Consider the following 16,763-nt stretch of genomic DNA (forward strand, 5'->3'; position numbering starts at 1 on the left):
TTGTAAGACAAAAGCTAGACCTTTTAGACTTGGAAGGGTAGACATGGAGCATTTAGCAGCTACCCTGTTAACGTGCCCTTAGGGATTAATGGGCAAGGCTTGAAAACTAATGTTTTTTGAGGGAGATCCAAGTGGGGGGGAAAGGCGGAGAGGGAGACATCATCCCACGCAGGCTCTACCCTGTTAGCACAGAGCTCGATAGGGGCTCAAATCTGCGAACATGATACTGACCTGGGCCAAGACCAAGACCTGGACGCTTAACTGAGCCACCCTGGTGCCCAATAGTTGGAAATTTTCTAATTTAGGTCAGTATTCAAATGCCTAACGGTGCAAAGAAAACTACTTGAATATGTTAAACATTTCACTGTGTGATTCGCAGGGCAAGTTATAGCTCCCGTGTCCTGTCGTGGTTAATCTTGCCAAGATGTCCAAACTCAGTGGCTTAGGTTTTCTCTGAGAATCGTTTAACAAATCAGTGGTACCTTTAGCTTTCCCGGGGTTCCCCTTCACCACAGGAGGTGCCTCCAGGAGCGACCAAAAACGACAGAGTTCAAATGCTGTTAACGAAACTGCCTGTTTAAGCAGCACAACATAGTCCCACCAAAAGCAGGATCCCTTAAAAAGATACACTCGGCTTTATAAACACGTACAACTTGCCACTTGAAAAACCAACCACGTCGGGGCGCCTGGGTAGCTCAGTCACGCAGCCAACTTTGGTGCAGATGATCTCGAGGTTCGTGAGTGCGAGCCCCACGCAGGGCTCTGTGCTGACAGAGCCTGGAGCCTGCTTTGGATTCTGTGCCTCCCTCTCTCTCTGCCCTTCCCCTACTCAACGCTCTCTCTCTCAAAAATAAATACAAACGTTAAAAAAAATTTTTTTTTCATCTGTAAAAAAAACAAGCCACAGACTGGGAGGAAATGTTTGCAAATCATCTCTTTTGAAGAACTTGTATCCCAGGTGTGGGTGTGTGTGTGTGTGTGTGTGTATAAAGAAAAAAAAAGAAACAACCAAGTAAATTTGAGCAAGAATTTGGAGGACTATATCACCCAAAAAGATCTACAAATGGTCAATGAACACATGAGAAGCTGCTGGACATCATTTACCATTTGAAAATAGACTTTCTGGGCATCCCCTAATCCTTCCTGGAGGGCAATTACAGAGACTCCAACACCCGGGTCAGCTGCAGAAACATTTTCAGAGCTCGATCTTGCAACTCGCCCAACCGCTCACCACCAAGGCACCCCCCGAGCAGCGCGTGGGCACGCCTGGCCCATCTCCGCCAGGTAATAGCAACCTTTCCCATCCTGGGCCATGTGCAGGGTACAAGAGAGGGTCTTATTTTGCTAGGCATTGGGGTGCACCCTGGAGAACGTGAGCTTCTCCAGGTCAAGGAGGGTTTGCATTTCCGCTGTGAAACACTGGTAAGTACGCCTGAAACCCGGCAGGGGCAGGAAATATTCGCTCAAGTGGTAATAACTAGGGTTGGCTGAAGTTGGTTATTGGACATCAAGGCTCTTTGACACTGCAGGTCTGAAAATCAAGGGTAGTGGTCCAACCCACGCTTAAAATGAATATAGAAATAGAAACAGGAAAAAAAAAATCAGTGAGTTGCAGGAAGGAAAAGAGAAAGTTAGAAAGCATGAGGAAGGGGAGGCCTGGTTGGCTCAATCGGAAGAGCATGTGGTTCTTGATCTCGGGGCTGTGAGTTTGAGCCCCACGTTGGGTAGAGAGATTACTTAAATACATAAACTCAGAAAAAAAGAAAGCAAGAGGAAGGAAGGGAAGAGGAGGAGAGAGAAACAGGTGTTTGGTCACAGTGCAGAATGTACTTCCTACTGTGGGTTGTGGTCATTAAAAGCTGTGCAGCTAAATATCTCCAAACTGCCCCCACCCCCTTCACGGTGAAGCAGTACTTTTTTTCCCTTTTCCCTTATCATCAAAATCTCACCAGCTATTCTGAGCAAATTGCAAAATACTGAGCATTTTAAAAACCAGAGAGGAAATCACACTTAATCTCACCACCTGGAGATGCAAACCACCAGGGCCAGCATCATGCATTTCCTTCCAGGCTTTTTTCTAAGTCACTTTTGTACATAGTTTAGCACACATTGCAGATAACAACTCTTGAGGCCTGCTTTTTTTTTTTTTAACTAAATATAATAAATCCTTATCAAGTTATTCAAACACTCCAGAAATTACTTTTTTCTTTAAAAAAATAAACCTAATTGGGGCGCCTGGGTGGCTCAATCAGTTGAGCGTCCGATTTCAGCTCAGGTCACGATCTCACAATCTCGCGGTCCGTGAGTTCGAGCCCCGCGTCAGGCTCTCTGGGCTGATGGCTCAGAGACTGGAGCCTGCTTCTGATTCTGTGTCTCCCTCTCTCTCTGCTCCTCCCCCATTCATGCTCTGTCTGTCTCAAAAATAAGTAAACGTTAAAAATAAATTAAATAAATAAATAAATAAATAAAATAAACCTAATTGCTTCTCGGCCTTTTGGCTAAGATCAAGTGTAAAAAAATAAACCTACTATGAGGTCAGTTGCAGGGGGGTGGGGTGGAATATAGAAGGTTTTAAAACAGAAAAATGAAAAGTCCCTCCCTTCTAATGCTACCGTCAAAGGGACTGAAACAACTATATTTAAAAATGTTTCATATGGGGGCTCCTGGGTGGCTCAGTCCGTTGAGCATCCTACTTCGGCTCAGGTCATGATCTCACAGCTCGTGGGCCCCAGCCCCTCATCCAGCTCTGCCCTGACAGCTTGGCTGGCTCAAGTCAGTGGAGCGTGCAACTCTTGATGTTGGGATTGTGAGTTCAAGCCCCGCCTTGGGTGTACAGATGATCACAACAATAAAATGTTTCAGAACTCACAAAGCTATTAAGTGCAAAAGAAATTTAAGTAATTAAGTTTTTTAATTGGTTTTTGTAAGTTTGTAGTGTTTACATCTCTGAAGTTATTAAACAACTTAAAGACTATAAGACTATTATTTATACTTATACATATATGCACATATGTGTGCACGTATGTATATATATATACACACACACATATATTTCTCTATAGCAGGGCCGTCCAACAAAATTTTCTGTGTTCATAAAAATGTTATGAATCTTCTCTAATATGCAAGCCACATGTGGCTTTTGGATACTTGACATATGAATAGGGCGGCTGAGGAACTGAGTTTTAAATCCTATTCAATTTAAATCTAATCTGTATCTCTTAAAGAATGAAGAGCCAAGGGCGCCTGGGTGGCTCAGTTGGCTGAGCGTCCGACTTCAGCTCAGGTCACGAATTCGCTGTCTGTGAGTTTGAGCCCCGTGTCAGGCTCTGTGCTGACAGCTCAGAGCCTGGAGACTGTTTCAAATTCTGTGTCTCCCTCTTCTCTCTGCCCCTTCCCCACTCATGCTCTGTCTCTGTCTCTCTGTCAAAAATAAATAAACATTAAAAAAATAATAAAAAATTAAAAAAAGAATGAAAAGCCAGTCAGTTGGTTAAGCCTCTGACTTTGGCTGGGGTCATGATCTCACAACGTGTGAGTTCGTGTGCTGACAGCTCAGAGCCTGGAGCCCGCTTTGGATTCTATGTCTCCCTCTCTCTCTGCCCCTCCCCCGCTCACACTCTGACTGACTCTCTCTCTCAAATAAATAAACATTAAAAAAAAATTTAAAAAAAGAATGAAGAGCCAGTGGTTGGACTTGCCAGGGCTCGAACCCAGGAACCCAGGAACCCAGGACCTGGAAGCACTGGCTCTCGCACTGAGCTGCACCCCCCACCCCCCGCCCCCCGCCCCTCCCCAGTCACTCAGATTACATGTAAATAACCATATGTAACTCTTGTCTACATTACTGAACAAGGCAGTCTGTGATACCTACAAATATATATAGTCCACAATTATATCACAGTACCGAGCTGTGAAAAAGGCAGTCATCCCATAGATTGTCAATACATATTTGTTGTTGACTTTGTGGGTCATACTACGCCTTTTGCTCTGCAGTTTGCTTTGTCCATGTATAAATTCATCTGAAGGTAAAATAGTCTGGAAGACACATTGCAAGCTGATAGCAGGATGACAACAGTTGCTTCTAGAGAGGAAAACTGGGTGGGGGTGTCTGGGGAGAAAAGTAGGAGAAAGAGCCATTCAATTTTGCAGTTTTGTGGGTTTTTGTTGTTTTTTTAAAAAGACAGAGGGTGCGGGAGGGGCAGAGGGAGACAGGGTCAGAAGCAGGAACTGCACTGACAACAGAGAGCCCGATGGGCTCAAACTCACAAATGGGGAGATGGTGACCTGAGCCAACATCAAGCGTCAGAGGCTTAACCAACTGAGCCACCCAGGCACCTCTCGCTTTTTATTCTTTCTGAATTTTGTACCATGCGCATGAAATACCTATTCAGAACTGCAAACCTAGAAACAAAATATAGCTGGCAATCTTTTCACCTCTGGATCGATTGATCTACCTCACGTTTAAGTGCTTGCAGAATATTCCAAGGTGGAGCCGTGGCGTGATTTATACGGCTGCCTGTAATGGTGGACATTTTGACACATCCCCCAATCCTCCATTCATTCATTGGTGATTTAGTCCACAAACATAAATTAGGCACCCAGTATAAGACAGCTGCCAGATGCTCTGGAGAACAAAGCAGATAAAGATTCCTGCCTTCAGGGGCGCCCGGGGGGGGCTCAGTAGGTTGATTCTTGATTTGGGCTCAGGTCATGATCTCAAGGTTTGTGAGATGGAGCCCCTCAGGGGACTCCGCGCTGACAGCTCAGCGCCTGCCTGGGATTCCTTCTCTGCTTCTCCCCCACTAGTGCCTGTATGCTTCTTCCTCAAGATAAATACACTTCTAAAAAATTAGATGTAGATGTAATTTAGAGGAGGAAAAGAGCATTCGGCTCTAAGAGCGTAAAATAGAGACAAGAGCCAGATCACAAGGGATTAGCTCCTTCAAATGTCTTGCACCAGTGCCCCAGCTACAGGATAAGTACACAAATTGACAAGGGAGGGTTTGGACTCTCCCGATAGCAATCCTTTGTCAGTTGAATCTAAAAAAACAAAACAACAAAAAACAAAAAACCCTGTTTCGTAAGACTTTGCTTTCTAAGAATGCATATAAAATAACAAATAAGGGGGATTCTGGCTGGCTCAACAACGTTCATTAAATTTGAACAAACAAAAAACCACTCTCGGTTAACGCCCGCCCCTCACAAAGACGGCGGTGCCGTTACCCAAGCTCCTAAGACCCTCCAGCCGCGTGCCCCGCAAAAAGATGGCCGCCACCGCATCGTGTTTGAATTCTGCAGAAACGAAGCCACGCGGTCCTCAAATCCCACGTGATTTTAGCCCCGCCGAACCCTGACCGCCTCCCTGTAACTCTCGCGATAATGTAGGCAGGCTCAAGGCTGGCCTTGCCTTCCCAACGTAAACTAGGGCGCCCAGCGCAGTCGCGGCCTGACTTTCGCGAGACAGTGTCCGCCGCTTCCCGACCCTCGGCCCTTCATCTTGTGGGGGTCCCTGCAGTCTCCGAATCGCGGGCTGTGTTTGGGCCTCTTGTCAATCACCGTCGCGTCCGAGGCACCGCCCCAAACCGTGCTCCCGCCCCCTTTCGTCACTTCCTCTCTAGCCCCTGTGCGGTCGATAAGGAAACCCGGACGCCGCCGCGGCTTTCCTTTTTCCAGGCGGCCGGGAAGATGGCGGACATTCAGGTGCGGGCTCCGGGCCGCCGCGGAGGTGGCGGGGTCGGGTCCCGGCGTCAGGGGCGCGTCCTGGAGAGAAGGACCCGCGCCCCTGTTTGGGGGTTAATGCAGGGCGGCCTCGATTTTCCAGACATTAATTCGGGCAGAGGGCGCGTGTCTGTGAATTAATCTAATTAGCACCGCGTAAATACTAGGGTCTCCCCCACGTGGGGTTTAGGAGAGGCGCAAGCCTTATGAGAGGTATTTTTGGAGGCCTTGGGCCATTGGGTTAATCCAGGAAGCCCATCGTTTTGGTATTTATTTCTGAAGTCGCGTATGTCATAGGAGAGAAACCTGAGTGGGCGCCCTTGTGTCTGGGAGAATCTTTGCCAAAAGGTGTACAGGTTGTTAGAGGGATTATTGTTTCTGTCTGAGTTTTAAGGAATGAATTCGGGTGATGGGAAGTGTTTTGGAGCATAAATACGGAGGTAACTCCGGTTCAGAGTTGGGTCTGAACTCAACTCTTGGTGTGACTGTTGTAGATGGTCATTATCCAGGTTTTGGAGGTTGACGTTTAGGGCGTAAACGCTGGAGAGGGTGGGGTTTGGGGGTTTCTGGGGAGGTTTTCCAGGCTAGGTTGCTGGCTCCGAGAGCTTACCAGCTTGTTCCTCATCCACGTAGACTGAGCGTGCCTACCAAAAGCAGCCAACCATCTTTCAAAATAAGAAGAGGGTCCTGCTTGGAGAAACTGGCAAGGAGAAACTCCCACGATACTACAAAAACATCGGTTTGGGCTTCAAGACGCCCAAGGAGGTAGGGGGTTGGAGAGACTCAGAAGGAAGGAGACCCCAGTGTCCTCCCACGTGGGTACACACGGAGTGGCAGTTCCCGGGGCCGTTGGGAATTGTAGTTTGTGTACCTAAGGCCACACCCCCTGTTTTGTTCAGGAACTACATGTGCCAGGCTCACTCCTTTCTCTCCCTTGTTCAGGCCATTGAGGGCACCTATATTGACAAGAAATGCCCCTTTACTGGTAACGTCTCCATCCGAGGGCGGATTCTGTCTGGTGAGTGAGGACTTCTGGGGGCTTGGGTGAGGACTTCTGTATCTGGGGGACGCTTGGACTCCTGGGTGAGGGGGGCGCTGGCAGATGATGTCTTCTCACGATGGTCTTCAGATGCCCACCACGGGCACTGCTGAGAAAGCCACTTGGCACAGCTGATGTCAGAAGCAGGGTTTGGGATCCCAATTCTCAGCATGTTCTGGGCGGCCCAAGGCTCCCCTTCCCTCCCAGGGGGGCTGACCTACCATCTGTCCCCTCCCCCCAGGTGTGGTGACCAAGATGAAGATGCAGAGGACCATTGTCATCCGCCGGGACTACCTCCATTATATCCGAAAGTACAACCGCTTTGAGAAACGCCACAAGAACATGTCCGTGCACCTGTCCCCCTGCTTCAGGTGAACATGGCGGGCCCTCGGGTTCCCGGGTGGAGAGGAGGGGGTGGTCTGCACCCGAGTCTGAGTGACCCTGGGACCTGGCCCGGGCTCTCAGGGCGCTCTGGCTGCTGTGTGGGCAGGAAACTATAGGAGACGGTATGAGGAGACCACTGGAAGCCAGCAGATGTCCTCAGGAACCCCCTGTGTGTGTCAGGTGGAGAGGGTTGATGGCGATCTTCTGCCCTGAGAGGCCCCTTGGAAGGGCTGGAGTGTCCTCTGCATAGCTTTGAGTTCAGTGCCTTGCACGCTCTGTTCCGTAAACAGTGACTGGGGGCAGGTGGGATTGGAAGCTGGAGCTGGGATAGGGTTTGGGGGAGCTCATGCGGACAGGCGTGGGCCTCTGATGGCCTGAGTGGGGCAGCCCAGCGTGTGACACAGCCCCTGCCCACCTCCACAGGGATGTCCAGATCGGCGACATTGTCACAGTGGGCGAGTGCCGGCCCTTGAGCAAGACTGTGCGCTTCAACGTGCTCAAAGTCACAAAGGCCGCTGGCACCAAAAAGCAATTCCAGAAGTTCTGAGACTAGACGTCTGTCCACACCCCCGAAGAAAATAAAGTTATTTTCCCAGTCATGGGCCTGGCTCCGGGTATCTGCGCCTTTACCAGAGGGATTGTCCCTGGGAATTGGGGTTGATGCGAACACGGGGTTCTCGTTCATCCTCTGGACCCCCTTATGTATGGGTGGGACTGGGAGCCAAACCCTTCCTGTCTGTTCTCGTCTCTCTGGGTGAAGATATGAACCTGTGTTAAGATGTTGTTCCCTTTCTGGGCCTCCTTTTGGTCCATGTCACCTCTTGGTGTCAGAGTAAGTAAAGTCTCCTACCTGGTCGGGGCGTGTCCCCCCTCACCCCTCAGTCTCTGGGGAGGAAGTGAGTGAGGGCGGAGGCCCCTGGGTTCTCAACTCCGGTCTGGGCCCTTTCTGGCCTCCTTGGGAGGGGGAGGAAGAAGCAGCCACCCTTGGGTCTGCGTGGGGTGGGGGGAGGTCGGTGGGCTTGCAGAGTTCTGTGCTGCCTCTTTCTGAACTGCAGGGGTCTTGACTTCAAGCTGGGATTTCTTGTCTCCCGGGTGAAGGAGTGGCCCAGGGAAGCCTGGCAGCCGCCCCCCTGCCACCACCCCACTGCCCCCTCCTGGGCCAGCACCAGGCCCCTTTTGCAGATGAGCAAACTCATCTGAGGGGAGCAGGTTCTCCTCTCGGTGAGTAGCCGAGCTCCAGGCCTAAGGTTCTAGAGACTTCCTTTGCCTGAAAATCCAAGGAAATTGGCTTTGAAGGCATGTGGTATAGTGAGGCCAAGCTGGAGCCAGGCTGGAACCCACCTTTGCAGCCCCTGATTGCAGGCTGCTCAGAGATGGCTTAGGGAGCCTCTGGGAGTGAGACCGTGTTGGGGTGGCCTTGGGGAGGAGAGAAATTGGAGTTGGGGAGAAATGGGGACAGGGTGAGGCAAATGCAAGGAAAGACCAAAAAAACTGCAGGAAAAGAGGTTTAGCCAGACAGTGACCTTGAGTATCGGGAAAACGGGGAAGGGAGAAAGGTTGAGGGTAGCAGTGGAAGGCATTCTGATCAAGAAAAACTGGGAAAAGGGAGAGGGACCTTGAGTCATCAGTTGCAGAGATAAGGACAGGGGTCAGCTGAACTCTGAACAAGGACGGAGACCACAGGTAGTGACAGATTTCAGAAAAAGACGGACCTTGAACACACAAAGTTAGGGATGATAGAACAAAGGGTAGCGAGGCAGGAGGCGCAGGGGCAGACGGCATTGACTTCCAAAATCTGGAGAGACCCTCACCCGAATCATAGGCAGGGATGGAGGCACAGAAGAGGAAGATGCTGCAGTCACCTCCTGGCTTCACCCCTTGGGGCCCGGTGCTGCTGGGGTCCACACGTCCCTGCCCCCCATACCTGTACCAGGGACTGAGCCACAGCACTGGTACAAGGGTTGGGAGACAGGGCCGTGAGAAGAGAGGAGCTGCCGCCTCCGGGGGCGCCGCCTCTCCGGACCGGCTCAGCGGCTCCTTTTTACCCAGACCCGGTAAGGGCGGGGGTTCCTGCCAGAGGAAGTGGGGCCGCATCAAAGAGGGCAGGAAGGGGCAGGGACAGGTCAGAGGGGGGCACCGCCCCGGAGTTTCAGCCTGCGAGCCCGCCCCACCCCACGCTGGAGGACAGAGACCCTGCGGAGAGGGGGAGAGGGGGCCGGGACCCAGAAAGGGTGGTGAGGCTGCTCCGGGAGGCCGCCCCCCCCCCACAGGTGTTTCCGTTTGGGGTGGGGCTGCCGTGTTTACAACAGCAACCTCGCTCCCATGTCCCTCCCAGCGGTCGTTGGGGTGTCTCCTTGGCACCCCGCCGTATGAGGCCACCTCGTTGCAGGTGGGGCGCTTGCCTGGTGTGCGTTCAAGGACAGCGCCGCCGGGCCTGGTGGGGTCAGGTGGCAAAGACCAAGGAGAGAGGCCCTGGATCCGCACTACTTGTGTCCAAAGAGAGGTCACCACGGCGTCTACCCTTTTTAGAACCGGGTGACAAGCAGAGACAGCTCCTAAGTCCATCACAGCCTCAGCGCTTCTGCTCTGCCCTGTGCCCATTGCTCTCCCTCCTCATCACTCCACCAGACCTGCTCACTCCTCTGGGCGTTTGCATGGACTGTGCCCTGGGTCTGGAAGCTCTCAGCTCAGGTTTCCACCATAGGCCCTCAGGCTCACCAGCCTCGTCCCTTCTGGCAAAACCTCCGGTCCCCTCCCAGCCACCCTTCCCTGCTTCACTGTCCTACAGAGACCGATAAAGCCCATTTCTTGTATATTTGTATGTTTATTGTACAAATCCTGTGCAATATTGCATGTTTGTTTACCTAGTAGCCGCTGGAATGTGAACTCTTGAGGGCAAGGATCTCTGCATCCCCGGCGCCTGGACAGGCTGTAAGCGCTCCATTCACGTCTAGTTGAGTAACCGAATTAAAGTTAAATCCCGCAAGGATTTAAATCCCATAGGATTTAAATCTCAAAGGTCACAAGGGCTGGAGTAACCAGAAGAAGTGACCATGAGCACATGCCTCCAAGCGGCAGCATTATGACTGCAGGCTCTGTTCTGATTTCTTGCCCTGCCATGCGTTAGCAGGTGATCCACCTCGCCCCTCCCAGCAACCACAGAGCCTCAGCTTGCTAATCTGTAAAATGGGTTCTTGCCTCTCTCGCCTTTTGGAGGAGGAAACATGCTCACGTGTGTTAATGGAGTAGAAGTAATTCTAATAAGTCATACTTGTGACGGAAGTAATTAGTCCAGAGCCCTGAGCCTATTCGAGAGGGGCCCCCAGGCTATCTTAGGGTGGCAGGCCCTGTGTCCCTCCGGGAAGGTCCAAGGACAAGAGTCTTTGACAGGGGGCCCCAGAGGTATCAAGTATATGGTTGTGCAACCTGCATCCATGATAGCAAGCCCAGGTGGGCTGGCATGGGACCCTGAATCTATTTTAGCATGCTTCTAGAATATTCTGTTGCATGCATTTAGCAGGAAGTCCCCATGGCATAGCCATTTCTCAGAGAAATTAGCTGCAGGCACAGTTTCATAGCAGGGTACTAGGCTTATGATGACAGCAGGCGTCAGGCCTGTTACAGGAAAACAGGGCACCTTTTGGCGGTATCACAATGTATCATAGCCATGCAACTCTCACAGCAGGCCACTGGAATATTCCATGGTAGCTACTCTGTTGCAGCCCCTTGTATTCTATAACAGCAGGACCTCAGGGGTCCTGTAGCAGACCCTGTTAATGATTGCAGTACACCTGGGATAGATCCTAGCCAGCCCGTGAGCGTTCCTTGTGTAGCGGTAGTTATTTGTGAATTCGTTTAACTGGTCCGGAGGTCTGTGCGTGGAGTCCAGGGAAACCGAATTGTAGTGGCTCCCTGGTGTGTTTGAGCAGTCCCCGCTGCCATATTTCAGCACAGCCCCGAGCCCATCATGGGAAAATCCTGGGATCTAACATACGGGTAGGTCCCAGCTCTATGATATATTATAACAGGCCTACAGCATAGCTTCTGCTAGAACATTCTAACAGGACACCAAAGCCATTCCAGACGTCTTAGGGACCAAATCAGCCCCGGGTCATTCGTTATTGCCACCATTCATTCTACATAGATTTACGGTGCTGGCCCCCTGGGAATGCAAGAGTGACCAAGACAAATCCTGAGCCTGGTGTCTGAGATCCCTGGGACCTTAACAGCAACTGGGAGTGGGGTGGCGGGGTACATTAAGGGGAACAAGTGGGGCACCTGGGTGGCTCAGTTAAGCGTCTGACTCTTGGTTTCAGCTCAGGTCATGATATCACAGTTCGTGAGCTAGAGCCCCCCATTGGGCTCTACGCTGACAGCCCAGAGCCTGCCTGGGATTCTCTCTCTCCCTCTCTCTGCCCGCCCCCCCCCCCCCCCCCGCTCTCTCTCTCTCTCTCAATAAATAAAAAAAATTTTTTTAAACAAAAAAGGGGGGACAAGTGTTAGGAACATATGCCCTACCATGTGCCCCATGCCAAACTCTTGATTCGCTGAAGCCTCTCTGAGGCTGGCACAATTGTTGTTCCCATTTTATAGATAAAGAAACGGAGGCTCAGAGAGGCCAACCTGGAACAGGCAGCATTTGGTTTTGAACTCATGTGTGATTGTCCCTTGGGGTCAGTAGGGGGCACCACGGTGCAGGGGCAGACACAGTCCCCAGGGCCAAGGAGGTCTCCTGGATGAGCTCCCCACACTATTGAAGCAATCGTTCAGAAGGGACCCACACTGGGGTTCAATGCTCTGCTTGAGCTGTCTTTGAATTTGGAACAAGGGGCCCCTCATTTTCATTTGCCCCGGGCCCCGCAAATTAAGTAACTGGTCCTGCCTTGGACTTTCTATTCTTTATAGTGGGCCCCTGGGGACACTATTCTTTATAGAAAGAATATATTTCTATTCTTTATAGTGGGCCCCAGGGGTTCTAGAGGGCATAGAGGCAGGATCATTAGAGCAAGAACCTGGGACTATGAGAAGGGACAGCCAGCAGGTGCTGTAAATGGCCCCTGAAGACACAGCAAGACCCCGGGACACCTAGAAGCGACTCCCAGTGGGTACCAAGTGACCTTGAGGACTTTGTTGTAACAGGAAACAGGGACATTATGGGGAATGTTCTGGCCAACTGAGAGACCTCACTGCCAAACCTGGGAGGAGGAGCTCAGAATGAGGATATTTTAGCAGGGGCAAGGAAGGGCATCCCTCGTGACTGTGCTAGGCTGGACAGTGGTCCCCCAAAGGTGTCTATGCCCTAATCCCACAGAACCTGTGATTATGTTACCTCAGTAGGATAAATGGGACTTTGCAGAGATGATTACATTTGGGATTTTTTTTTTTTAACTAATGTTTTATTTATTTTTGAGAGAGAGACAGAGCGTGAGCAGGGGAGGGGCAGAGAGAGAGGGAGACCCAGAATCTGATGCAGGTTCTAGGCTCTGAGCTGTCAGCACAGAGCCCAATGTGGGGCTCAAACACACGAACCATGAGATCATGACCTGAGCTGAAGTTGGCCACTTAACCAACTGAGCCACCCAGGCGCCCCTAAATTTGGGATTTTGAGATGAGGAAATGACCTGGGATTATCCAGGGGGACGAATGTAATCAGGAGAGTACTTATAAGAGGGGTCTGGTGGGGGCTGGGGGGTTGGTTAGTTCAGTTGGGTAGAATGTGAAACTGATAACATCAACGTCATGGGTTTGTTTCTCAAACAGGCAGAGAAAAGCATTAGTTCTCATGTTTAATAACCATTAATTTTTTTTTTAAGAAAAAGGAGGGGGTGTTTGGCTAGCTCAAGTCGGAAAAGCATGTGACTCTTGCTCTCCAGGTCATGAGTTCAAGCCCCATGTTTGGTGTAGAGGTTACTTTTTAAAAAAAGAAAAACAAACAAACAAAAACAAAAAAAACGTGGGGCACCTGGGTGGCTCAGTCAGTTAAGCATCCAACTCTTGGTTTCAGCTCAGGTCATGATCTCACAGTTCATGGGTTCGAGCCCTGAGTCAGGCTCTGCGCTGACAGTGTGGAGCCTGTTGGGGATTCTCTCTCTCTCCCTCTCTCTCTGATCTTCCCCTACTCGCACACACTCTTTCTGTCTCTCAAAATAAATAAATAAACTTAAAAAAAAAAACTTAAGAATAATTCATAAAAAAGTTTGTTAAAAGAGGGAGGGGGGAGATCAGAGTCAGAGAGATGTGTGGATGGACGGACGGGCACAGAGTAACAGAAAGGAGAGAAGATGGCTGTGTTGTTGGCTTTGAAACTGGAGGAAGGGACCATGAGCTGGGGAAGGCTGGCAGCTTGTAGAAGCTGGAAAAGGCACGAAAATGGATTCTCCCTCCCAGAGCCTCAACAAAGAACCAGTCCCGTGGACCATTTTAGACGTCTGACCTCCAGAAGTGTAAGATCAAAATTTTGTGTCGTTTTAAGCCATCGAGTTTGCGGTTATTAATTACAGCGGCAGCAGGAAACAAATGCAATGAACTAGGGCCATTGAGGATGGTGACGGAAGCAGGATGCTGGGACACATGGGGGGAAGACTGCAGGGATTTTCTCAGAGCCCAAAGGGCACTTTGATGGTTCTGGGGGACACAGATTAGCAGGCCCTTGGAATGGTTTAGCAGGACTCTAAAGACTTAATGGTAGAGGTATGGGGCACTCTTTTTCCTTCCTTCCTTCCTTCCTTCCTTCCTTCCTTCCTTCCTTCCTTCCCTCCCTCCCTCCCTCCCTCCCTCCCTCCCTCCCTCCCTCCCTCCTTCCTTCCTTCCTTCCTTCCTTCCTTCCTTCCTTCCTTCCTTCCTTCCTTCCTTCCTCTTTATGGAGGGAGTCTTCTTTTTTTGAATGTTTATTAAAAAAGGTTTTTTTAATGTTTATTTATTTTTGAGAGAGAGAGACAGAGCGTGAGTAGGGGAGGGACAGAGAGGGAGGGAGACCCAGAATCCGAAGCAGGTTCCAGGCTCCGAGCTGTCAGCACAGAGCCCGAGGCGGGGCTCGAACTCATGAACCACAAGATCATGACCTGAGCTGAAGTTGGACGCTCAAGTGACGGAGCCACCTGGGCACCCCATGAGGCATTCTAATAGAGTCCTGGAAGGACCCTGAGTAGAGGGGACACCTTGAGGCCATTTTGGTGACCCTCGTCCTATGAGGGAAGACTCACAGGGGACCTTCTGAGTGCTCAGGGGGAGAGTATGCAGGACACAGGGACATTTGAACAGGAACCAAGGCTTTTTTGTGACAGGACCCAGTGAATATTAGAGTAGGGCCCTGGGAGGTGTCACGGGGACAATCAATAGGACATTTAGCAGGAGCTAAAGGGCAGATGAGCAAGGTGTGGGCATTGTGGAAGTCCCCAGGGACAGTGCAGGAGAGCCCCAGGAGCATGGCGGCGGGAGCCCAAGGGCTTGTCACCAGGGCTCTCATGGCATTATTTAGGGTCCTAAACAATAGAGAATTCTAGGGGGATTTTTTTTTAATTTTTTAATATTTATTTTTGAGAGAGAGTGAGCGGGGGAGGGGCAGAGACAGAGATGGGGGACATTGGATCTGGAGCAGGTTTTGCACTGACACCAGGAAGCCCCATGCGGGGCTCAAACTCACGAGCCACGAGATCATGACCTGAACCAAAGTCCACTCCTCCACGGACTGAGTCACCCAGGAGCCCCTCTAGAGGGATGTTTTATTTAATTAATTAATTAATTAATTTATTTATTTATTTATTTTATTTTATTTTATTATTTTTTTTTAATGTTTATTTTTGAGACAGAGAGAGAGCATGAACGGGGGAGGGTCAGAGAGAGAGGGAGACACAGAATCTGAAGCAGGCTCCAGGCTCTGAGCCCGTCAGCACAGAGCCCGACGCGGGGCTCGAACTCACGGACCGTGAGATCATGACCTGGGCCGCAGTCGGACGCTCAACTGACCGAGCCCCCAGGCTCCCCTCTAGAGGGATGTTTTAACCATTAAACTAAGACCCAGGGACTTAAAAGAGAGACACACAGCCATGTAACAGGACCCCAGGGCCCCTTCTGAGTGGCATCTCGGGTCCCTCGAGGGCGGTTCCCTCCCCAGGTTGGGGAGTCGCCACCTAGTTGGGGTGGGGGAGGGGTAGGGGAGGGGTGGGGGAAGGACTTGACAGAAGCCCCTGGGAAACGCGGGACGTTTCTTGCTGGTGGGTCTGTCTATCTATCATCTTTCTATATTTCTGTATCTCTCAGTCTTTCTGGGGAGGTTCTGGATAGGACAGGGCCTGGTGAGAGACAATAACAGAGAGAATCCAGGAGTGGATGTGGGGAGCCCTGCTCAGCCTTACGACAGAAACGGAAGGACTTAGAACAGGCTCAGCAGCAGAGAGCACTTTGTGTCGATCATGGAGTGGATCACAGCAAGGTGAGGGCTCAGGACTGGTTTAGCTGGATCCCTGGGGTCGGGGGTGGGGTGGTGGTGGCCGACTCTGAGAGAGATTAGCCAGAGGCTGTTGAAGACGTTGTTGCTGGGCCTCAGGATTTTATCAGGGGACCCAGGGAGCATGGGGGTGGGGAGCTGAGATATCAGAAACCCCGGGGCAAAGTAGGGGCCTCTGGCAATGGTCCGGCAGGACGCCAGGGACACGGCATTAAAGCGAGTTATTGCAGCAGGGCTGTGTGGTTCCAGTGGCGGTGTGGCAGGGTGCTGGGCACGGCCATGGGACCTCGAGACCATCTTAATGGCCCAGTAGGCCTCAGAGTAAGACTACAGGGGCATCATGTTAGGGCTCAGGGAGCCTTTACATGAGTTCCAGCGTGTGTTAAAGTAGGGCACCAGCAGGACCCCAGGCCGAAGGTTTTCAAGCCCCAAGGAAAAGTAAAGCAGGTCCTGGGGGGCACTGTCCCAAGACATTGGCCATTTTATATCAGGGTCCAAGGAACATCACATGATGGTCCTGAGGCCTTTATTTTATTATTTAATTTGCTTATTTTTGGTCCCAAGGCCTTTATTCTGTGTGTGTGTGTGTGTGTGTGTGTGTGTGTGTGTGTAAGCTTGAGAGAGAGCAAGTGAGAGCACGCGGCGGGAGGGGGGGGCAGAGAAAGAAAGAGAGAGGGAGAGAGAGAATCCCAAGCAGGCCCCGCGCTGTCAGCATAGAGCCCGTCATGGGGCTCAAACTCACCAACCGTGAGATCATGACCTGAGCCGAAATCAAGAGTCGGACACTGAACAGACTGAGCCATCCTGGTGCCCCATGGTCCCAAGGCCTTTAAAACGAGAGCCCTGGGAACTGCTGGAATGTTTCCCTGGATATATAGCCAGGTCCCTGGGGACACAGAGGGGCTAGCTGGGCATGGCGGGTTGTTCAGGGTATTTTAGGAAAGAACCGAGGGTGCTATAATAGGATTCTCGTGGGACCTGCAACCAGGATCCTTCGGTAGCGTCATAGGAAGACCCTCGGGGTGGATTTTCGTGGATTTTCTAGCAGGACCAGGGAGAGGAAGGAAAACGGACACGGTTTCCTCGCGAAGTTGAACACAGATGTACCATGGGTACGGGTTAATTTCGTGTGTCCACTTGGCTGGGCCCCAGGCCCCAGATGTTGGGTCAGACATT

The 16,763-nt window shown here is 51.0% G+C and overlaps 1 protein-coding gene and 1 non-coding gene across 2 annotated transcripts; both read left to right on the forward strand.

The window, feature by feature from the left end:
- The first annotated feature begins 5,541 nt into the window (after nt 1–5,541).
- RPS11 (ribosomal protein S11) lies at nt 5,542–7,740 on the forward strand. Its single transcript, XM_027038110.2, has 5 exons — nt 5,542–5,700; nt 6,352–6,483; nt 6,661–6,736; nt 6,999–7,128; nt 7,565–7,740. The coding sequence occupies exons 1-5, from the start codon at nt 5,686–5,688 to the stop codon at nt 7,686–7,688; spliced, it is 477 nt and encodes a 158-aa protein (XP_026893911.1). The 5' UTR covers nt 5,542–5,685; the 3' UTR covers nt 7,689–7,740.
- LOC113593480 (small nucleolar RNA SNORD35) lies at nt 6,816–6,901 on the forward strand. Its single transcript, XR_003413656.1, has one exon. It is a non-coding gene; the product is annotated as a small nucleolar RNA SNORD35 (small nucleolar RNA).
- Nucleotides 7,741–16,763: the final 9,023 nt, after the last annotated feature.

This window comes from Acinonyx jubatus, chromosome E2 (genome assembly GCF_027475565.1).
Source record: "Acinonyx jubatus isolate Ajub_Pintada_27869175 chromosome E2, VMU_Ajub_asm_v1.0, whole genome shotgun sequence".
Classification (NCBI taxonomy): Eukaryota; Metazoa; Chordata; class Mammalia; order Carnivora; family Felidae; genus Acinonyx; species Acinonyx jubatus.

Excerpts from the sequence above, each read along its gene's own strand:
- RPS11 (XM_027038110.2), top strand. Across the intron at positions 6,484-6,660 it reads GCTTCAAGACGCCCAAGGAG|GCCATTGAGGGCACCTATAT; the intron begins GTAGGGGGTTGG and ends TCCCTTGTTCAG. Across the intron at positions 6,737-6,998 it reads CCGAGGGCGGATTCTGTCTG|GTGTGGTGACCAAGATGAAG; the intron begins GTGAGTGAGGAC and ends CCCTCCCCCCAG.